Source organism: Gymnoscopelus microlampas (genome assembly GCF_963454915.1).
Source record: "Gymnoscopelus microlampas genome assembly, chromosome: 4".
In the NCBI taxonomy this organism is placed as follows: Eukaryota; Metazoa; Chordata; class Actinopteri; order Myctophiformes; family Myctophidae; genus Gymnoscopelus; species Gymnoscopelus microlampas.
In genome coordinates, this window is record NC_139941.1 from 33,372,048 (window position 1) to 33,396,885 (window position 24,838).

General features: G+C 41.9%; 1 protein-coding gene across 2 annotated transcripts in view; it reads right to left on the reverse strand.

Moving 5' to 3' along the window:
* Window positions 1-24,838, reverse strand: part of LOC311043473 (dual specificity testis-specific protein kinase 1) — a 28,449-nt gene that overhangs the window by 1,548 nt on the left and 2,063 nt on the right. The window contains exons 1-8 of one of the 2 annotated variants that reach the window (XM_084054727.1): window positions 14,383-14,453; window positions 12,836-13,029; window positions 11,107-11,228; window positions 10,019-10,067; window positions 9,644-9,793; window positions 2,844-3,017; window positions 2,052-2,135; window positions 639-725 (exon numbers count right to left, since the gene is read on the reverse strand). In XM_084054727.1, coding sequence (XP_083910853.1) covers window positions 639-725; window positions 2,052-2,135; window positions 2,844-3,017; window positions 9,644-9,793; window positions 10,019-10,067; window positions 11,107-11,228; window positions 12,836-13,015 — 846 coding nt within the window. In that variant the 5' untranslated portion in view covers window positions 13,016-13,029; window positions 14,383-14,453. Of the gene's footprint in view, window positions 1-638; window positions 726-2,051; window positions 2,136-2,843; window positions 3,018-9,643; window positions 9,794-10,018; window positions 10,068-11,106; window positions 11,229-12,835; window positions 13,030-14,382; window positions 14,454-24,838 lie in introns of those variants that run through there. The other variant, XM_084054726.1, reaches the window with a different exon arrangement.

Sequence of the window (24,838 nt, forward strand, 5' to 3'; positions counted from 1 at the left end):
TTTTGCAGTTTTCTGCCAGAGATTTTTCATTGAAATTAAAAAAGTACTCAGGAGCCGAGATACAGAATTTTTAAATTAACAAGGAAGTGGATAGGAGTCTAGATCATCAAAAAATCATATCTCCCTGGTCTGGTCTTTGGGTCAATTTTTTCTTTTTTTTAAGTTTTTTTTTTTTTTTTAAACTCATATATGCGTTATTGGCAGGCAAGTGGTGGATTCTAAAGAACGCATATATGCGTTATTGGCAGAAAATGAGTTAAGATCTTCAATGATTCTCCATTAGCATCCTACTACAACAGCCTCTAGCCTACAACCTGTTCTCTCTCATATGTTGTAAAACACACAACTCAGATCTATCAAATTACACATTTTCAGATCATTCTTAGAGATTTGTCCTTAATGAAATGGAAGCAACATTGGACTTCTCAAAACAAAACATCTCAGGCATTCTTTTGAGTAAAAAAACTCTATTAGCTATTCACTTACAGTTACTGTAATAAAGTGATTGAGTGTCACCTTCTATTTCAGGGTGTGTGCTAGGTTTACAGAAGCATTTCTCTGTAGTTCATCTACACACATCTCCAACACACGCTGAGACTATCCATCCATCCATCCATCCATCCAGTCTGTCTACCTACCAGACAGCAGCTGGAAGCCAGTTCCAGTACACGCTGAGGACAGCCACTCACAAGCTCCCTGAAGGCATTCACATCCAAGCCATAGTCCTAAAGCACATGAAAGCAAGGGGTGGAACAACTATTTAGTGTAACTAATACATACAATGCAAAATGGAAGAAATTAGCAGAAGATAGGATCGGTCTCATCTGTTAATCTGTTCAAAATGTTGTGTTACTTTACTTTTACTTTATTCGTTTATTTAGAAGGGACAATGCTCAATCAACTGAAAATGATGTCATGTAAACATGCCTGATTTAGCTAGAAGCTAATTTCCATCCACAGTCCCCACTCCACAAAAAAAAACTATAATACATAACAAGATAACAAATACAGAAGAGAGCATCCAACTAACTACAATATTGTTTTTAAGAATACCATACCTAGTTTAAAGGTAGGGTAAGTGATTTGCGTTGGTTAAAATAAGTGTTAAATAGCTCTATATTCTGATAGTACTCATTGCCATAGAGTGTTTGTTCAGTATTAGGAGTCTCCTTGTCTCTCCACCTCTTTATTAAACAGAAAATGCATTTTTCGTTTCAGTTTCAGTTTCATTTCCAATTTTATCCAACCAGGACAGAGAACTCAATCAGGATACAGATTAAACAAGTGAAATTGGAAGTGATGACACTAAGAAATGAGCAGACAAAATTGGACCTGGAACACTATACAAATTAAGCTTAAGCTAAAGTATTTTCTGTTTATTAAAGAGCTGGAGAGACAGGGAGACATCTGTTACTGAAAAAACACTCTATAGCAATGATTACTATCAGAATATAGTATTTTAACCTTTTAACAAAATACTTTTTGTTTTAACCAAAAAATATCACTTACCCTACTGTACCTTTAAGCCTACCTAAAAAAAACTGCATACCTACTAATACCTAAAACAGCAGCATATCTAAGATTATAAGTTTATCAGTGCTCACATGTTTGGGATATGTTTAGCCATTGCTGTAGTTTTAAAGGTACACAGGGTGGGGCCAGTGCCATCCAGTGACTCTCTTCCTGTGGATAAAATCTCGCACTGGAGGAGGAGCCAGGCCATGCATACTTGTAAACAAAGCAGAGACTTATAAAAGCCTTAACATTATCAAAACTTAAGTCTTTCCAAAATGCTATAGTGATGGTATGAGTTTGTTGTTCATCAAAGTGATCTATATATTAAATACTTTTTTAAGTTTAATGATTTATTAGTGAGTCTTGAGCCTTTAATTTAATTTTAAAAATGACATTTTCAACTGGAAGAATGTGTTGTGGCGAGTCAGCTACAACTATGCTGTCCAGCTCCTGGGGTTGAATACCATACCATTAAATGTAAAGTGAAAAGTAGGCAAAATACTTTCTCCAAGGTAAATACGGGTTAAAAACTCCACCTGTGTTCTGGGCAGTATCTCTGGGTCAGCGGGGATTCTGGCCAGTATCTCACAAAGTACAATCCCAAAGGAAAACACATCAACCTGCCAGTCAAACCATGCAACACACAATCATTAATACCCAAGGATATTGCTGCTGTCAGGCACAAACCTTGTAACTCCATGTTTCTACTTTTTATGTATTTTCGTAAATGAATGTGGTACTTCGATATACAAGAGTGTCAAAAAGAAGTGAAAATAGCAGATGTACAAGCTTACAACGTTGTGAGCTTGTAGATTGGCTATTTTCACTATTTTATTTTATTTGTAATAATAAAAAAGGACATACAAGGTTTCCACCCGACAGCGACGATATATCATTTTCAAGATATGTTTATACAGCATGTAGGTTAAAAAAAGTACAGTATGTGTCAGCATTGATCCATGCATTATTTTATCTTAAAGGTGCACTTCACCCATTTCCTTATCTTCATATAATTGGTCCTTACTAATGCTCATTATTAGATGGCACAATTTCTGTTTACTCACTCTGGTTTCTGACCTGTCCACAGCCCTCTGAGACACAGAGAGAGTACACAGAAATGGTACCATCTTATAATGAGGATTAGTGAGGACCAATTATATGAAGACAGGTTGAAAATGGGTGACGTGGTCCTTTAATCTTATCGTATCTAGCCATTACATACAGCCACATCAGGATAAAACAGCAAAAAAAAAAAATAAGCCAAACTTTGCAGTGTAGCACAGTTTTAGTAAGTTACACTAGTGAGTCTAAGGAGTTTTGTTCACTACCTTGCGGTCATATGGCTCTCCACGGAGCATCTCAGGGGCCATCCAGAAGGCAGAGCCTACGAGGGACAGCTTTCTGCCAGGATCTTTGACTAGCGGTTCCACAACCTCCCTGGCCAGGCCGAAGTCTGTCACCAGGGCCTCTCTGCCCCGTGATGTCATGCTGATCAGACAGTTCTGGAAGACAGAGACAAGAAGAAGATATGATCAGGGTTTTTGAGTATTGTGAAAAATGCTATACAAATAAAATGTATTTTTTATTTATTTATTGGGTGATGGCTGGTTTATCCTGTGTGCAGTCACACTCAGCTCAGTCCAATTAGTTTGGATTCAAGCCAGGTGTGACTGCTTACCTGTTGTGCATTGATCTAATCGGTGCACACGGGACAAACCAGCCATCACCCACACCAAAATTATTACTATTATTATTAATGGAAAAAAGGAAATTATTGAGAGATTATTAAGAGATAAACGGACAAGATATACAGACATAAGTAAATGCAGTGGATGAATTTCACATGTGTTCTTCTAACGTACGGTGACAACAACATCCAAGTACAGACAGATAGATAGTCTACATATTTGACTCTTACATGTTTATCTAGGGCAGGGGTTCCCAAAGTTGGGGTCGAGACCGCACACTGACGGTGGGGTTGCGAAATTATTTTGGGTCATAACATTAAAAAAAAAAAAAAAAAAAGATGATGTCCATAAAAGTGAGTAAACAGTGAGTAAAAAGTGAGTAAACAGAAATTGTGCCATCTAACAGAATGGATGAAATACAATCTAAAAATGATTACAAATAGTACATTTACCATTTTAATACATTACAAATGCGCACTGAACGTGCACGTTTATGTGCATAGATTACCTCCAGGGTTAGGTGGGGTTGCGAGTCAATGGCCGCATTATTTTGGGGTCGCGGGCTGAAAAGTTTGGGAACCCATGTGCGTTCAGACATTGCGCACCGGAGCGCACTCGCCTATTAGTTTGTATTGGCCAGCAGTGTGCTCAGTGCTGTATTTCCGAACGCACCCCATATCAACAAAGTCCCGTGCTCACTTTACAACAGTGATTATTACAGTGGCTATTTCTTGCCAGCAGAGGGCAACATACGACTGTGGAAATTGATTTGAAACGAGGTGGTGAGTTCTTTAACATGGTATTTGGTATTTGTATGTTTCTACATTATAGTGTCCTATCAGAAGAGTAAATACTACTCTTGAGATGAAAAATACCAGGATGAGAAGGATTGTAGACAAATCATGGGTTTGCTATGAGTCATCATTCGAATGCAAGTTTAAAAACATTTAAGTGAAAAAAAAAACATAAATTGTGTCTTGAAAAAGGATACAGAATTCAGAAATCCCTCCACCCGCCCCCCCCCCCTCACAATACATTCATCTTCAAAGCTTAGTGTGGCAGGATGTATGATGTGGTGATTTTGATCTCTACAATATTGACCAATTACCTAAAACTGTAAATGTAAGACAACTCGTGTCCATTTGCACATATCAGTTAAAGCAGGGGTGGGCAACTTTGATGATGGAGAGGGCCACTATATTTCCACACGCACTCCAGAGGGCCACATTGCTTATACTGCAGGGCAGACTCCTCTTATCTCCGTATTTTCACTTTTTTTGTAAATTAATGCCGTACTTCGCCATTCTATGTCACACAAAAGGAGCAAAAATAGCCGTTCTACAAGCGACAAACGCGTCGCACTGTGACGCGTTTTGAGCTTGTAGATCTGCTATTTTTTCTTTTTTTCTTTTTGCTATTTTTTAATTGGAATCCTGGAAAGTTACATTTTTATTTAATTTCAAATGCATTTAGTTATACTTATGTTAACTTCATGAACTTAAATACAAATACATTGGACATTAAAAAAGACAATAGCATTTTAATACTAGTCATTAAGCTACTTATATACAGTAGACTGAAGCAATTAAAGCGGGTCATGTTTGCATGTTTGGAATTGGAACAGCTGAAATCAATAATATATCAGTATTACGATATTAACCTGTGGCCGCATTAAGTGAAGGTGGGGGCCGCATGTGGCCCCCGGGCCGCCAGTTGCCCATGTATGAGTTAAAGGCTTTATCCCTGGGGCCAATCTTTACAATCAGTCGATAAAATGGCCGCCATTCAGCTTGAAGCCCACAGAGTAGGCAGACAGGAAGCTCAGTAGGGTCTGCTATCAGTCAACACCTTCTCACCACACTAAATAATTCAGCCCTGACCTGGCTAATGGACAGTCACATGACAGAATGTCTTAATAGCATCCTACTAAACACTACTCCAGCTGATTAGTGTCAGGCTGTATTGTAATGGAAACCTACATGCACATAGCCCTCCATGGCAGATGACTCAACTCCACTACAGTATGGTCAAGGTTTACTATGGACAACTGTGTTTACTCACTGCTATTCCCATCTTGGGCACTTACTTTCTACTGCTGGTGGTACCTACAAGATGACCAAATAAAGTAAATCTACCCTCAAGATGCACTTGGGTGGCGCAGTGGTAAAGTCCCTGCCCACCGCCATGGAGGTTGTGGGTTAAAATCCGCCGTGGTGCATCCGGCTTTGTCGGGCGTCTATGCGTACACAATTCACCGGGGGATGGAGGCCGGGCGGGGAGGGTGATATTTGTCACAGCATGTATGGGGGCTGCACCTGTCAGCAGGGAGTGTTGGGTGGGAGGAGTACGATGAAGGCTCTATGTCCTCCTGGTGGGGGCTCCTCACTGTGAGTCAGAAGACAACAGCAGTGACAACACAGAAATGTGTGTGGGGAGGAATTAATTGGCATAACGACTAAAAAGGGGGTAAAAACGTATTGCCTACTCTAAATTTAGAAAAAGAAATCTGCCTCGAGAGATTAATAAAGTCTAAACCTTACCTTATCATACTTTACATAACCTTATTATGTAGTACTGAACTGTACCAGGCAGTATCCCAAAGACAAAGTTCCCCAAACCCGAGATTTGAGATCTAGTCTCAGACTGGTACCATTTATTTGTCTTTCTTTTTTTTAACTGTATGTAAGTAATCAGCCAATACAAAATACTAAGTTGATCCATGTTGGTTAAAATCTGTATCAAAGTTCCTCTGACTTCCCCTTACATTACTGACCATACTCAGTCCCAGGAGTACCAAATGTATGGCCAATAGCCACAAATTGCAGCACTGTGGCCAGAGGGGGCTGGATGCTGCATATCAAGAGGTTTGAGTAGCAGACTGAGAGGCTGAGGGCTGGAATGCAGGGCAGAGATGGAAAAGGACAGTGCGATAGATGGATGGAGAGACAGCAGGAGAGAGTGAGATGTACAGAGGGAAGGATTGAGTGACAGATGGAGGTACACCAGGTGTTGTTGTTTTTTGCACAAGCTCGGCGGGTGTGCTTGTATGAGTGTGTGTGTGTGTGCGACTGTGCGTGCGTGTGTGCGTGTGTGTTGCATGTGGGTCTCCAAACAAGGCGTGCTTATACTGTAAGTGAGAGCAGGCTGACCGGGACACGGCTGGTTCTGACGTCACAACATCTGGCTTCTATTACAGTAGCCACTAAAGGTTTCTCTCTCCACTAAAGGTTTCTCTCTCTCTCTCTCTCTCTCTCTCTGTGTAGTATGTCACTGTCGGTTTCTCTTTTCAGTAGTATTTTCCATTCAGTAGCCTGTCATTATGCAGCTCTGCTGGTGCCGTTCCAGTTCCAAGCCTGACCACTAAATTTAGCTCTGGCCTCTCGACTCGCCGCCAAGGAAAGCAACAAGTTTCTGGGAACTAACAAGGAATAGCAACATTGAAATTGAAATAGCATTTGGTCCTGCACCAACAGATTCAGGAATAGTTTTAGGGAGATAATGATTATTAGTGTGGCACAGTGGCTCAATGGTTAGGACTGTTGCCTCACAGCAAGAATGCTCTGGGTTAGAACCATACTGGAGCCTTTCTATGTGGAGTTTGCCAGTTCTTTTCCAAGATTATGTGGGTTTCTTCCCATGTTAGGGACATACTTCTGCCAGTGCCTGTGACCAAGGCACTGGAGCTGGTCCTCGGGGACTGCTTGAGAATGAATTGAGAAAAGCTCAAAATCAATAAGGAAGCATCCAAACTGATGCTTAAACTGGTATTTAAAGTTTTACAATCAATCCTAACCCAATTATGTCAGATGGACATCTGACTGTACTTGGGTATTTACACTCAGACGCCCATGGCCCATAATTGAATATCACTGCCTAGATTCTAGATAAGTATTCCTAGATAAGTCTGCATAAAAAAATCAGTCAGGAATCATCCAGAACAGCCCTCATTTGATGTACAGTACAGTATATCATCATCATCTGTTTTTACGTCTGGAGACAGATGTGCCTCCTGCAGGAGGGCTCAGATCTGAACCCATTTGATTTGGGCGATAAGAAAGTCACCCGTTTCGACTGCATGCCTGAGCTGACGTCGACCCCAGGCAGGGTTCGAACACACAACCTTCTGCATGAAAGGCTTACCGCTACACTAGGGCGGCCCTACAGTATGTGCGTAAAGCATATCTGATACAATATTCAAAAATATGCAGAGTTTAGATTTAATTCCAGAACCCTTCCATTTTGGCCTGAGATGCATGCTGGCAATCACAGAATAATCGTAACCGTAACTACCTTCAAATAAAATGTGCCATGTTCCTTAAAATAATGTTCTCACTGAACTCCAGCTTCAAAGCTTTCGAGTCCCAAACCCATGGCTATGGTAACACATGACAAATTCAACAACAGTTCTTCTGTATGGGATATTATAAGAGGCCATAGATGTCATAGACATGCTGGCTCCCAGTTAACTCAACCACTTTCTTTCTAACATTGAAAACATGAGAACTTGAGAATTTATGTTAATCCTTCAGCAATTAATCCCCACCATGTTTCTGCGTTTTTGGACTATACCCAGACCCTGTGAGCAAAGCAATTGTTTGTAAGTGCGAAGATAAATGGCTGCTTGGCGGTGCCAAGCATAATGGTTTCAGTAAGGGGATCTGGATCTGGGGGAGACAGAAACAAGACTTGGGGAACACTGTCACGCAGAAAGGGGGGGGGGGGGGGGGGCAAGTTACAATGCCACAGTTGAGAGTAGGGCCAAATCAAATGTCAGCCCTACCCTTCGCTGACGTGGTGAATGTCAGTAACCGAGGACAACGTAATATCGTCGTTTACGACTGAATGGGAGAGGGGTTGGGAGACAAATAGGAAAAACACAGGAGAAAAAAGAGGGAGAAATAGATTGAGAGAGAGAGAGAGAGAGAGAGAGAGAGAGAGAGAGAGAGAGAGAGAGAGAGAGAGAGAGAGAGAGAGAGAGAGAGAGAGAGAGAGAGAGAGAGAGACTGAGTTTGAGAGAAAGGGGGCGAGAAAGAAAGCAAGTGAAAGAGACAAGAGGAGGAGAGAGAGCCCATGAGGGAGAGTTAAAGAGAGTGAGAGGGTTAAAGTGAGCGAAAGGATGAGAGGGACAGAAAGGCAGCAGAAACAAAAAATAGAAAAGTGCATCCTCGGAGCACAGATCTCCACCAGACCTGGTTGCCGACCCAGGGCTGTGTCAGTAATAGGGTGCAGCCGCCAGGACACGAGGCTCATTTGTCACGTTTTTGGCAAAACCAGACATTTGGAAACCAATCGGAATGGAATATAAAAGATATGACTGATACATCCTGATCACGTGACTCCAGAGAGAATGTGTACCGATTTGTGTGAGCTTTGGACAAAATCTGTAGGAGTAGTACCAAAAAGTGTATTTTGAAGAAAATGCTAAATGCCTGAGCATCTTGCTAGGTGGTAATATGAGTGAGTGTGTGTGTGTGCGTGTGCGTGTGCGTGTGCGTGTGCGTGTGCGTGTGCGTGTGCGAGAGAGAGAGAGAGAGAGAGAGAGAGAGAGAGAGAGAGAGAGAGAGAGAGAGAGATTTTAGACCCATTCAATTTCCTTGAGACCCACTTGACCACCCGTGGGTCCCAGAACTCGTTACATTGAAAACGGTTCAACGTCACTGCTGTTTTGGAAGGGGCCTCTACTTTCTCATGCAAAGTGAAAATGAGACGGTGTGTACATGTCATGTGTGTGCTCATGCGGCTAAGTGCAGAGAGAGTGAGTGAGGGGTTCTGTGTCCAGTGACACTGTTACCATATTAACATGACAATAGGCTGCTCTTGTTTTCCCTTACTCAATTACCTGGCAACCAGACCTTATTATAAAAGGTTCCTCCATACACAATCTGTGGCTACAATTAAATCCAAGCAAAGCTGTGACTGATGAAATTATATATGTTGTTGTCTGCTGTGTATTAAGATTTGTCAAAAACACACAACTAGACAGACAGACAGACAGATAGACAGACAGACAGACAGACTTGTGGAGAGGTTGTGGGGCTGTGTGCTCTATTTTAGTGACCTTTTAATTAGAGACACACAATATAGTTACACTAAGTAACTATATTGATTTATTGACAAATGTGTAGATAGGATGAAACATATTTGCATCTCCCATACATCACCTTGTCAATAAACATTTTGTTTTATTTTGCTTGGATTTCTTATATTTTCTATTTGGCCCAGGAGGCCAGATTTTTGAAAGTTCTTAGATCCTCATGGTCTTCATCAGACAAGCAATGTGCCAAATATGCATTGAGGTGATAGGCGATCCAATTATGCAGTTAGAATGTAAGATAGGCATACTTCTGTATAAGTATATAATGTACAATATCATAAAGATATTACATACTAAATCATAGCGAAATATAGATGCTCCAAAGATGGCAGGTGAGATGCAGTACCTTGGAGTTGAGGTCTCTGTGATAGATGTTCTTGTAGTGCAGGTAGATCATTCCCCTGATGATGTCACAGGCCAGATCAACCTTTTCTCTCCAGCTGAGGGGTGTGTCTTTCCTGGCCAGCAGCTCTTCCAGACATCCCCCATTCACATACTGGAAATGGTTCAACACATCTGTTATACAGTACAGTATCACACCCCCCACTCCAATGTAATGGAACAGTCCAACCTCATGCTGGATACTGTAAAGTAAATCAATCAAACAATCTATATTTACATACCATATCTAACACATTAACATGGAGAGCAATCTGTTGCTGTCAACAAGGTGGACAGAGCCTGCTTACGAACGTGCACAGAAATGACTCACAGCACTCACCTCTAGTATGGGGTAAAGTTTGTCCTCCTTCACACAGATCCCGAGATATCTAAACAAGGAATGGGAAAGCTATTTTGAATATTTCTATGTAATACAAATGTAATTTGTATGAACACATTTCTTTTTTCAGATTGGATCAAAAGTCCTTGACATCATGATATATTTCACCTATCTCTGGTTTTCATGGACTATTATAAAAAAAAACGAATAACAATTAACCTGGAGGCTGTTATTCAAGCTACCATTATAGAACAATTCAATGGCACTTGAAGTGTCACAGTGACGGTGAATCCTGGCAACGCTGGCTTCTACAAACACCATTTTTTACACACGGACATTACACCCGCATTATTTAATTACTTTGGAGGCAGGATGCTGGGTGCCAGGTACCTCTGGACACCTCAGGCTTACACAATCACCTCTCTACGCAGGCAGCTCTGCACATACGCCATTACGCCATGCTGCGATATGTAGCCTGCAATGACCTTGCTAAATGGCTAAAATAAGATTGCTTAGGTAAACATTCTGCCTTTCTCACTTCTTATCTTATGTAACCACTGTAGACAGTGGTAGGTGTTACATTGCAACACCAAGTTCCTGTTTCATTTGTACTGTCATTGACTCAACCACTCACTTTCAAGTACAAAAAAGCTGCACTTCTCCGGCATTCAAAATTACAAACAAGATATGTAATGTAATATGGTACATCCAGTTTTTATTCTGTGGTGAACTGCGGAGAACTGACTACAAACTCATCTTAAAACGGCAAACTGTACATTCTATGCCCGTTCTCCCCCCTCCACACGGAGAGAGGTACAATGTCTGAACTACAGTCAACATGGTGGATCAATGGCCGGCTATGACCTCCTGCTTAGAGTTATTAACGTGAGTAACAGAGAGAAGAAGGGCAAGAGAGAAAGAGGCAGCTTCTAGTAGGTGAGTAGTACCTTTATTTGAGGAGCGTGCCGTGGCTCTGTGTAGTGGACACGCCCACACAAGCACACACACACACACACACACACACACACGCACACACGCACACACACACACACACACACACACACACACACACACACACACACACGTACCTGACAATGTTAGGGTGGGAGAGCTTCTGTAGCAGACTGATCTCTCGTACAATGCTGTCCTGGTCCACATCATTTTTATAGATTTTCACCACCATCACCTTATGACTGGTATTGTGCACCACCTGACAGACAGACATCAAAAGTTCATTATTACCGGTGGTAACAGCAGTGGAGATTGTCAGAATGAATTGGGGAGAGCCAGGTGTACTCGGTCTCCCCAGTGACACAGTGGGAATGTGTGTTACTTCACAGAGCACCCACGAAGACAGCTGCTCTTGTCTATTCCCATCTCAGTTCACTGCAGATGAAAAATAATGTAGTGTAAAATGTGTCTTTTTTTGTGTTGAGCAGCACTTTCTTCAGTTGAAAATGTGTAATTGTACTGGACAATGACTGGATGGACTCTTCACATCCTCTATCCATCAGCTATGTCTCAATCCCTCCTATCTGACTGTTTCAGACAGTGAAATATAACACATTAAAAGTCTAAAATGATCCTCCTTCATTCCTCATTCCCTCATGTAACTAACCCTAACAATCCCGATCCAGTCATTGTACTCACTAATCTCTTTCTAGCACGTTCCACCAGGCACAAAGCCTGAAAGTGACGGAATTCCGAAATATTTGAGATGGGGGGGCTATGTGAGTTATGTAAGACCTGAGTGGGACACGGCTGCATAATGTGGCCAACAGGCTCAGGCCTCCACTGCTGCTGCTGGCTAGAGGGGGACAGTGGAATGAGAAACATGTCCCAATTAGGGTCCTCAAACAAAGCAAACTTTGGTGTCAGTGCCCATACGTAGGCTGCCTGGCACGGAGGCAGCTTTGCTTGAGAGGAGGCCAGACAAAGGTGAAGGTTAGGGCTGGGCAATATATCAACAATACATCGATAGCGTGATATGAGACTCGATCATCTAGGGTTTTGCATATGGTAATATTGTGATATGGTATAAGTGTTTTAATCACATTTGATACTTTAAAATGTTTAAAAAATAGCAAAAATAGCCAATCTACAAGCTCACATATCACATCATGAAGTGATGTGAGCTTATAGTTCTGCGATCGTTATGTTTGATGATATCCTGGTCGCAATACAATATTGTGACATCAAGGTATTTGGTAAAAAATGCAGTGTTCTTTTATCCATATCGGCCAGCCCTAGTGATGGCACCCTTCCTGTACTTCCTGTACCTCTACTTTTACCTTCCTTGAGAACATGTTTTTGAATACTTTAATAGGTGGACAGTGGGTCTTGAAGTGAAGGTCACAATATTAAGTAAGTCTAGAGTAAGTAGAGAGTATGTAACCAAATGGACCCCTAAGGATCTTTCTGTGCAGGGCCCCTTACAGTAATAACGTTGCTGTCGGGTGGAAACCTCATTCTGTTACTTTTTTTTCTTCTTTTTTTTATATTTGTTTGGCTTTTTCTCCATTTATTGGATAGTATTAGTGAGAGACAGGAAACCGGGAGAGAGACAGGCGGAATGACACGCAGCAAAGGCCGTTGGGCTCGGGACTCGAACCCGCGACGCGCTGTCAAGCCACATTGAGCCTAAGTGCCCCGACCACTAGGCCAGCGGTCCGGGCCCACAACTGTTACTTTTCAGAATTCAAATGATGTTTTTTAGTGACACTGTAGTATGACGAAGTAGGGCATTCATTTACAAAAAAAAGTTCAAATAGGGAGATAAGAGGTTTCTGCCTAACAGAACATGCATGATGATGCTACCTTATAGACTTTGGAGAAGAAGCCAGTGCCGATGAGCTCGGCACTGAAGTTCTCCCAGAACTCGAGCTTGCGTACGGCGGTGCGGAGCTTCTGCCACCGGTCCACTTGGCAGTAGCGGTCAGAGCTCTCGCTGTACGACGTTGGACTGGCCGGCTCGGAGGACACATCCACGTCACACATCCTGGGGATGTCCGCTGGAACACCAGCACATGCACACAACAACGCATTCACATGCGCACAAAAACACACACATGTACATGAACAAGCACATGCACAAAAGGATGGGGACATGGGATGCGCGCACGCGCACACACACACACACACACACACACACACACACACACACACACACACACACACACACACACACACACACACACACACACACACACACACACACACACACACACACACAATCATTAAAACATTGTAATTTTTGATAATTGCATCATACTATAGACCCCTTAACAGACGACGTCACACTGATAAGAACCAGTATGCGTGCAACCAGTATGCGCTAAATGAAACCCATTATATCAGGTCTCGCCAGGACGTGCCACACTAGCCAACACACAAGAGGGGGTTGGGGTGTGCTGAAACTAGCGCACCCCGAAACAACAGGTTGGAAATTGATTGCGTGAAACAATCACCTGCGCATCCAGTCTCAATGTTAGTAAACAATTAATTGGTCTATGCTGACCGGCTAATTACCTGCAGCACAAAACACAATAGAGAGAGGCACTTTATGCATTTGAAGAGAGACAGTAAAAAGTGTTGGTTAGATGAAAGAGAAGCTAACAAAAGAACTCATTTCAAATCACCCACTCATCACCGTCTCGTTCACCTTTCACTAGATGAGATTAACAAAGCATCTCCATTTTATGGGATGAAGATAATGAATCGTGAATAATGTGTTGCCTAAAATAGAGACAGTGAATATGGAGAGCAGGAGCTGGTCACTCTGCTGGGGAGAGTGTCCAGTCCAGAGTGTTTATGAGAGCCACTTTTCTTCCAGAAAATGTATATTGAAAGGCTAATCTGATTTCTGACAAATATAGTACATGCCCTGCATGGTAGATGAAAGCAAAACAAAAAGATGTAAAAGTTCAATGTACCTTGACGGTGCTTGTTAATTTGCACAAACACTCAAACAAAACTACTAACATTATAGCATGAGTAGATGGAGCTTCTAGTTCCGTACATTTAACTTTCAGCTAATGCGCGTATCCATGGTAACTATGATGGACGGCACAGTATTTGCTGCGGATCACAATGGCTAGGGAATCATCACAACTGTGACATTTTCCACCAAAACAGATTAAAAAACTGTATCAAAGTGGTCTGAACATCAGACCGGGCAATGTATTTATTTAATCATTAAATTACATTACTACTGATTGAGCATAATGTCGGCAACTTTCCCAAGTTCACACATGAATGTAGGGCTCAACCCTATGACTGATTGGTCACAGGATGGTCAGAAAACCTTTCCATCACTACTACAACTATGTTTAGCCAAGTCAAAGCAGTTGTGACACTGTATTTACCTTGCTTAATGTGTCACTTCACTGGTAACTAAATGGATGCTCCTTCTTGCACATCCTGATCTAGGCCACCCTGACCCTGCATAGTTCCTCCATGTTTGTCATCAAATGTCATGTCATCAAAAGTAGGCAGTCCTGACCTCAATTCCATTACAGAAGACAGCGAGAATACTCCAGGGATCCTTCCATTGACCCTCCTGTTACAGGACAACCCCTCAAACCATTGAGCCTCATCACCAGAAAAAGGTGATCTTTATATGTGTCTGTTCTAGTGCTGCTTTCTAGGCACTTTGGGCTACAAAAACATGTTATTTCTCAGATTAGCCTGCAGAAAAAAAGCTGGGTAATCCTGACCTATATTTACACCACAGAAGACTGTTCTCTGACATCTAAAGTCACTTTGTTTTTGCCAGGACAACTGCCCTCTGGTCTGACAATAATGCCAGTGTAAAGCACGCGCTGGCACGCTGACACAATTGGCAGGGCTTTGACAATCGAGTGGGAATCAACCCTGTCTATTCATCGTGGGAGCACACACACACACACACACACACACACACACACACACACACACACACACACACACACACACACACACACACACACACACACACACACACACACACACACACACACACACACACACACACACACACACACACACACACACACACAGCCTTTGTTTTCCCTGGAAAAGAACAATCACTTCACTTTGAGCGCAGCTACGCCATACTGTCAGAGAGAAACGCTTACAGCGCAGCCTTCTCATCTCTCTGTTTCTCTCTTTGCTTCTCTTTCTCTCTCTTTCTGTCTGTCTCACTCTATTGCATTGCATGTCTTTCTCTCACTCCTCCTCTACCATCTTTGTCTTCCACATCCTCTCCCTCTACCTTTTTCTTTTCCCCTCTGTCTGGCTCATCCTTTCTTTCTTCTCTTCTTCCCATCTTTTTTCTTTTCCACTCTGTATTTGCCTCTTACTCTGTCTTGCTCTGTCCAGCAACTAATCAACCTATTATTTTATAGGCTCTGTTAACCAACAGAATGTGACTTGTTGTTGTTTCCACTCTGTATTTGCCTCTTACTCTGTCTTGCTCTGTCCAGCAACTAATCAACCTATTATTTTATAGGCTCTGTTAACCAACAGAATGTGACTTGTTGTTGTTTCCGGCCCTTTTGGTCTACAGATATCCGCCACAAGTGTGCACCAAGAGTTATTAACGTGACTTTACACTGCAACGTTTTACAAGTTACGGCAAAGCAAGGTGAAAGAATTGCACTTCCTGTGGAAATGTCACAGCTAGTCATCAGCAGGCTGACGTCTGCACAGCTGAAAAGGAATGCAAGAGATAGTAAAGTCAAGGTTGCAACAAAGTGAGATTTTCCCCCAGAGTTCGGGTCTTTGTCAGTAGAAGCCCTCTTTCTGAGAAACATTCAAAAGACGAGGCTGGGATGTGTGTGTGCATATCTGTATCTGCGTGCATGTCTGTAGACAGACAGATGAGCACATCAGCCAGTCTGCCAGTGTGTTTACATGCCCTTGACTTGAGTGAGAAGTGAGAAGTTGCACCAACACCAGAGTCATTTCCTGAACAAGTTGGCCGCAGCCTACGTCATGAGAATAACTCAGACATCTAGCACAGACATCTATTCTAAATAATTAGCAGAATTAGTATGCAAATGCAAATGTATACTTTCACTTTCATTTTAATAGCTTATCTTTTTAAACACTAAAAACCTCATTGACCAAGGTCCCCCAGGGGTCCATTATGGCCCACTTCTTTTTTCCCTCTAACCAAATTTTTTTCACCGAAAATAGCTGATCTACAAGCTCGAAGCTAAGCTTATAGATCTGCTATGTTCGTCTATTATGACATGCCCAGGATAGGCACGCTAGGGTCAAGTGGTTAAATAAACAAAAAACTGCTCTGAAACCATAGCTGATAAAACGTATTTTTGGATGCTTTTTACGTTGAACCTTGTCTATGTAGGCGGTTGGCTTGGTTCACTTTGTTGACGTCAGTAGACATAGCAAATCATATTGTGAGTCAAAGCTTGTGATATATGTACTGCAATGTGAATTTGTATAAATTATACATCACACTTGGTTTTAACCACATGCTCCACGTGTACACGTTTACAAAGATTTTCCCAAAATGTGTGCATATAGCCTACAAGCAAGCACAATGCACGCGCACATACCATCTCCCTGTCTCAACTATGCTTTCTGCACACATGGCACACATACAGTACATGGCACATGTACGTTCTCACATGGTACACACACACACACACACACACACACACACACACACACACACACACACACACACACACACACACACACACACACACACACACACACACACACACACACACACACACACACACACACACACACACACACACACACACACGTTTACACACCTTTTGAGGAGAGTATGCCGACTCTAGAAACACTTTGGTTGTGAATAGATCATACATGATCTATACAAAATTGAAATGGACCCATAAGGGTCAATTTTTACATTCTCAGAGTTCAAATTAACACTATGGATTTCACTGTGTAGCTATTCCAGGTTATTCTGACTCACTCCAGCTAGAAGACGGATATGAATAGATCACTGTAAATTGCCTTCTCTGTGCTCCAGCAGGCTCAGGCTTACAGTACAATGATGCAGCTATGCTTTCAGTATATCATTAATCTCCCTTAAACAGCCATCTATGTCGGGACAGCTCTGGCTCAGCAAACCTTGTGCAACAGAGCCCCTGCACTTAAATTGCCTGTCAAGTGCCAATACAGTGATAGGCTAATGGATACTGTCTAACTGGAGTTAGCTTCAGGCCCATGGGGGCTTCAGGACCATGGGGGCCACTGTAGTCTGATTTGTGTGTGTGTGTGTGTGTGTGTGTGTGTGTGTGTGTGTGTGTGTGTGTGTGTGTGTGTGTGTGTGTGTGTGTGTGTGTGTGTGTGTGTGTGTGTGTGTGTGTGTGTGTGTGTGTGTGTGTGTGTGTGTGTGTTGCAGAGCAGGGACAGCAGGCAGAGATCATGTTTTTTTGTGGGTCAGTGTGAAATCGATAAGGCTGAGCCAAACCAAGCCTGACCACACACATAGCTGTGGCTCCTGTCCTCGTTTTGCCACAGCCACAGTGGAATGACATTACAGAACACACTGTATCTCTCTGTGGAATGAAATGACTGTACCTCTGTGTGGAATGACATCACAGAGCATACTGGACCTCTGGATCGCGTCATTGAAGTACTACCCATTGACAAATAAAGCATCACATACCTATGTGATATTTCTGCTTTGCTAGCTTCATGCTGATTCAGCATTTTTATTATTAAGTTTAGTTTTAACAGGTTTCAAGGGCCACATAAATTTTACTTTCGGGGAGGGGGACGAGAGCAGAAAGGTTTTGCGGTTTTATGGTATTCCGGCTGTACCCTGTAGCATATGCTGTGGAGTGACATGGCTGCGATTCGGATTTCCAACAGCCTGTAGTTTGTGGTGTGGGAGCCTAAATCCAGACGTAACTTAATTATATACAGTACAGGCTGAAGAGCGGCAGTGGGAGAAATAGCTGAAGAAAAATATGTCTTTTTATATATTGAAGCACTTTAGTGTGTACTGTACTGTATGTGTCTCTGTCTGTCTGCCTGTCTGTCTGTCTGTCTGTCTCTATTTGTATGGATACACGCTTGTCTTTCGATCTGAAAATCTATCATTCATTCACCGATCAGTCCGGCATCTACTGTATCTAATCGGGCAAGAAAAAACCCTTGATGGTAAAAGAAAAGGAACTAACCATGGGGAGGATCACAAAAGAGGGGCAGATCTGCACACAATAGTGGGCAATAACAAATTGACTGGTACAAATCTACATACTGCATACTGTTCCTGTAACTAAGACATAATGCTGATGTAATTTCATAACTGCAAATCTACGTCCCTTGTACTTCTGACATGACCAGTGGAGGGGACCATTGACTAACAGCAGATGATTCAAACATTAACCCCACATCATCCACAGTGCATTTGACGGGTCTAGCCCTGAGGCACTGACCAGCCCTATAGAAGCCATGAGGACAGGCGTCATCAGTCAATCAGCCTGAATCAATTTCAAACTAACCCACTGTTTTATAGACCAGTGGTTCTCAAAGTGGGGTCCGGGGAGGGGGGGGGGGCAAGCTTGTACATCTGCAATACATCAGATCTACAATCTGATGTATTGCACATCAGATCTATAAGCTTGTGCATCTGCAATTTCTTTTAAATATCAAAAAAGTTTTTTTTTAAATAAATCTTCTCTTCTGGGGGTTCCTGGCACAAAAGCTTTTCAGATGGGGGTTCGCGGCCAAATAATAGATCAATTTGGGGGTCCTTCACTTCAAAAGGTTTGAGAACCACTGTTCTAGACTGTACACAAGGAAACCAGTGGTATTCAGAATTGATTTTAAAATGACATTGTTTGTTTTTAAAGCACTGAACGGACTTGCTCCTATTTATATTTTTGACCTCCTGTCTCCCCACAAACCTTAGATCAGCACACAAACTTTTACTTGACCCCCCCCCCCCCCCCCCCCCCAAACCTTGTGACGGAAGGTGACAGGGCATTCGCTGCTAGGGCTCCATTTCTGTGGAACCAACTCCCCCTGCAAATTAGACAGGCCACTTTGGTGTCCACTTTTAAAAATCTTTTAAAAACTCATTACTTTAGAATGGCCTTTAACTAGAAGGAATAGTCAGCTAGTTCTCTGCTTTCACTCTTATTTTTGGTCTTGTTATTTTTGTATTGTTAAGCACTGTGTAAACATGTTTTTGAAAAGTGCTATATAAATAAAGTTTATTATATTATATTATTATATTATGTACTGTACTTCCACATTTAATTTTAAGTTCACATATTAAGGACTGAGAAAGCATAAATCAGTCACTTGGGGCAGAGGTTGGTCTTTGTGTGGGAAACTGTAGAGGTAGAAACAGGAACTAAAAAGAAAAGTGCGCCTACCCAGGGCCCGCAAAATTTGGAGGCCAGTCATAATCCAATTGAAATGGAGTCTGAAAATCTGACTGATATCTTGATTACATGGCTCCAGAGATAATGCGTACCGATTTGTGTGAGTTTTAGGTAAAATTGTTGTGTGAGTTTTAGGTAAAATTGTAGGAACAGTATCAAAAATACGAAATGGTAGAAAATCTAGTCTGGCACAAATGGTCGGGCCCTATATGGGGAGTTGCATCATGATCCAAGGAATCCAGGGGGAGAAAAGTTTGACACTTGACCTACGGTTCAAGAGTCATAGGCCAAAACATGAAGGGCCCTGTTATAGCACCACCATGAGGCCGATTAGACATTTTTGGGTTACAGGTTCTTCCTTGGCCTACTGGGAGTGTGCGTGCAAAGTTTCGCCGATCAGCCCAACAATGCAAAAGATTAGTTGCTCACAGGCACACTGACAGACAGACACACGGACAGACAGGAGTGAAAACATAGTCTCCGACCTGGCAGAAATGAACCATTCTCCACTCACCCGACTCCCATGAATAATTGAATGGGCATTAGATTAGATCACACATCTTAGCACCCTCTTTGTAAAAGACGGTAACCCTAGAACAGCTTAAGCCTAATTTATGCTGTGTAAGACAACCCCTTTAAGCCAGATTTTGTGGCTGTGAGCCACTTGGCTCATACCTCCTGACATTTCTAGTGACTCACATCGTGTCATTAATGTCTCACAAGCTTTGATTGATTGACTGGCCTGGGGATACAGAGTTCTGTTGTTCAAGGAGATGAGAAATGTAAATTGTTCTTCTATATTTTTGTGTTTTGGTCGGAACCTAGACTTAACGTTACAACTGTTCAACAGCGTTACTGTTGTGGGTGACGTCATTGGGCATATACTCTATACATATACACACGTATGTCCAAAACTATGAGCCATATGATCCATAGCTTGCCCGTATATAAAGTTCAAGGGCATGCGGCTGGATTAAGCCCAAATAGCCGTGTCTTTGTTTGGATTGTTAGACTTTATTAATCCCGCGGGGGATTTTTTTTTTTCACAACAAAAAACTGCTTATACAGTATAAACTAGGACTGACCTACAATAGGAATGTCACTCTCCTTTGTCCTTGTTGTGATCAGGTGCCATGCACAGTAGCTCACAATCTGCCAACAAATCATCATCGACTTTCAACATTGCAAAGGACTCATCATCACTGGAGCACTCCTCTTACAGGGATTCTGAGACACGATAGTGTTGGGGAGGGTTACCTTATTTCACCTCCTGCTGTGTAGGTCAGCTCAGTTTACATTAACCCATTTAGACCTGAGGCCGATTTTATAACGCCTTCTAAATCCTAACCTAAGTTTTCAGAAAAAAAGGAAACAAATCCTGTTGCTATATACATAGCAACATCTAAAATGACACAGATGCTGTTCTGGTTTTAAAGGTATAACAACATATAGGCTTAATGGGTTAAAACACCATTGACTCTCCAAATACAGAAGTAGAGCTACATTTACGTAGGAACACAACATCTGATTTTTAAACCAGGCAGGCATGGATCTGATTTTCATATGACATATGTCTCTAAACTGATAGGAATCACCACCATCAACAATCGACATCTTCAGCCCAATTTGCTTAATAAAAAAAATGTTCCAAGCAATTATCCCTTGAAAGCCATACAGACTACACAGTTATTAAATATTCAGTAAAAACATCCAGTGACCAAGGCATTCTTGTTTGCCCACTTGTCTGGGATGGAGGGGAGGGTGGGTGTGATAAAGTGTTGAAGAGGTCAAAGATGAAGAAAATATGGTTAGCTCACAATGCGTCTCTGTCCTTCTCTCTGCAGTTTCTCCCATTGACCTCATCCGTTGGTTCAACCATTCAGGCAACCACAGTGTTTGTTCAGGTCAAGTTCTTGTTATCCTGCTAACGTTGGTGCTAACACTAAACTCAAGGCCCCACCAACATCGGCATTCCAAAATGAAGCTCTCAGGGACAGAGCACACAGCCCTGCCAAGCAAATATATCTGATTAAATTAAAAATAAAAGCTGTGGGAATTATTTGACATAAAAAGAGAGTCAATGGAGCTGGATTGTTCGAAGGGACAACAACGTGCTTTTTGTTGGCATTGTCTGCATAATAACAGCTACTGTACAGCAGCACACTGTAAATCATTGCTCTTAACAAGGGTAGGGTGCAGTTGTGGGTTACACCCAAACCCCTCACAGAAATAGCTGGAGTGTTTGAATTCACCACTCGTACGTCAGTAACAGTTGTTTCTCAACTCGAACACAACAATGAGGAGACCTGAAGTTAACAGAGTTCAGCTGTTTCAGACAGTACACAAGACCATCTGCGAGGTGAGAGCTTAGAAGCGAACAGTACACACGATGATCAACATGATCCCAGAATGCGAGGAATCCCCTCTGCTCAAATCCCATCCTGTAGCTATGCTACCAGATTGGGGATTTCCACTCATTAGGATTTCCAGTCTAAAGCATATCTAACTATTCCTCTATCCCTTCATCCCTCCAGCCATTAATCCACTCTTCCATCCATTATACTGAAGGTTACAGCACATGCTCAGCCCATTTGCCTCTGCATAGCCTATAGCGTGCTGCTTTCCTTGGAGAGACAGAGGTAGCAAACACAGATGACAGATGAACAATTTACAAAGGTTTCGCACAATCTACCCAGCTACTGCAAACAGCTGCCTTGTAACTAAGCAGCTACTCACGCAGGGGATGCAACACTACTGCCACTTTTTCACTGACAAAATGGTTTTGAGCAGTGCTTTTTAAGGATAAAAGAGGGGAACATACAGCGGAGGAGAACATACAGCAAAAGAAAAGCGTATACATAGATAGAGATAGAGCTTATACTTATAAAGATATAACCATTGTTTTCGTGTAAATCCTAACGTCCCCGTCTTTCTATTGTACTGCACATAAAAGTATTCCACCTTTAATTTATCAAGCCATTGTCATCATGCCACTGATAGTTCCTTTTTACTTTTGATTTACATTTTAATTAATTAATAGGCTATGATGTTTTTTTTCTGATTGTTTGTTTGGTTGGTTTTGGTTGATTTATGTGGTTGTTGTGCACATTGTAAACTGTATTTTTTAAACCTGATACACTTAATAATGCTTTTTTAAATGATCAGTTGTTTATTGGATCTATTAGCTCGTGCTCATTTGATTTGGCTATTTTATCTCATGTGTTTATGAAAGTAGATAGCTGATATATTGCACTTTTACCTTAGCGCTAGGTATACTCTTGGTTGCTTGTTTTTACAGGAAATGCACTTAAGACCTCTGGTGATTAGTAGTTTCGTTCCCTACCTATGTTGAATGCACTTATTGTAAGTCGCTTTGGATAAAAGCGTCTGCTAAATGACTGTAATGTAATGTAATGTATTATTTTGGTTGGATTTTCCCCACTAGGCTATTTTAGCTTGGTATTGGCCCAATATCCAATTCTAGTCTCAGTGCATCTCTTGATCATACAGCAGGAAATGTTACTTTGACATATTGTTTAGACTGATGCGAGGTTCATTGTTTACCATCCTAGGTTGTTTGATAGCCTGGTAAACCCTCCCTCCGGAAATCTCATTTCCATTTAATCAAATGGAAATGAGATTTCCGGAGGGAGGGTTTACCAGGCTAGTTGTTTGAGGCACCACATTGTTCTCTCTAGTTATGTGACTATCCTTGTTGTTTATTGACTTGAGTTCATGCTTACTCTGACGATCTCTAAATACCTAAATTCCAAAATGTAATTGGAACAAGACATTTGTTGTGGGGGGTGGGATAATTTGTATCACAATAAATAACCGTAGTTCATCAACAGCTGAGGGTTCCCATTTTGAAAAGAAGACACGTTTAGTCAACAATTTAGCCTATAATAATTGCATTTCACAATCAACGTATTGTACAGTGTACTGTAATAACACTTATTGGGTCCCTTGCTCCTCCTAACTTAAAAGGTCAATACCATGGGTGCCAGTGGGAAGAACTGCATTACATCATAACATCCAGTCTTAGATGATGGAGGATGGATGAGTAACAGGACACTTTCCTGACACAACAAGGTTGCACAGTCAGCCAGGACGCTGAGCTCAGGGTTTTCTAAATCAGGACAATGCCCAGCTACAATTCTACACACATACTGCCCGGTTAGCTAGCCTACAGCATCTGCGTTAGGCTTATAAAAGACAAAAAGACATGGTAGAACCTCTTGCACATCTGACATGAGAAACAATGACCGCAATAAATGCCATATGATTTTAGACCGCAATTTTGCAAAGAAATAATGGCTTTAGTATTGCTGGAAAGGTTTCTGTTTAAGATGCAACCCATAACTTGTTTTAATGAATTTAAGATTTTAACAAATCTGTGTGGTAGAGTAGCCTATGGTGTAATAATCTACATGCACGCTGGGCAAGACTTAGCCGGTTGAGTGTCTAAGCGGAAGTACCGGAATTTGGCGGAAGTATTGCCCAAGGAAATGACGTTGCCGCTTTACAAATCTGTTTACATTCTCCATGAATGAAACGAGTGTTGTGATTGATCGAAAAAGATCGTTACCAGGGGAAATACGTCAGACGGAAGTCCAGCCCCTATAGACACTCTCTGCATTAAGTTGTGACCATAGACTGAATGAATGAATGGATGAATGAATGGACAAAGCCACTCCCCTGCTTTCTACAGACCGAAAATGAAGCCGATTGTTCCAAGACTGTGGGTCCGCCATCTTTCAATATCGCGTCATATTGCGTCATATCTTGCAGAATGCGACCAGACCATTATTGGTTGGGTAGCTTGTCAATCAAGAGCGGGGGCGGGGAATGAATGCTATTGGTTGTGTAGCTTGTCAATCAAATCATCCCGCCCCTCCTAGAGAATAGCCTACTTTATCGTCAATTTTAAAATAAATGGGACCATAATTTAGCAAAACGCATATCCTGATGATTGAAAGGAGACTTTAAACTAACGACTGGAAGCATATAGAATTTATGACAATTTTTATTACGGTAAGAAAATCTAGTCTAAAGTTTGTCAAAAAACCCATTCACTTGCGTTAAAATAAATTCTTTCTGACACCGCAGGTCGGCGCAGGGTAAAACAGCGCCACTCTGGCCATTTATAAGCTTCCGTGTCGGCCTCATCGTAAATATCCAAGCCTTGCCCCTTGGTTGTGACCAGGCTTTTCTTTTCGCAGATGAGTGAAGGCTGGGAACGAGGCTAATCTACATGTAACAGCACATTTGCAGTGGTTAGAGGTGGTCTCACTCTTCCATTGAACATTTTATACCATCATTGTTGGCTGACTACAAGAACTCTACCTGCAGCTCTAACAGTTTCCCTGTAGGGTACAAGTGGGGGGTCTGGGGACTGCCTCTGTCTTGAGTCCTGTCTCTCATGCAGGAGAATCCTCGC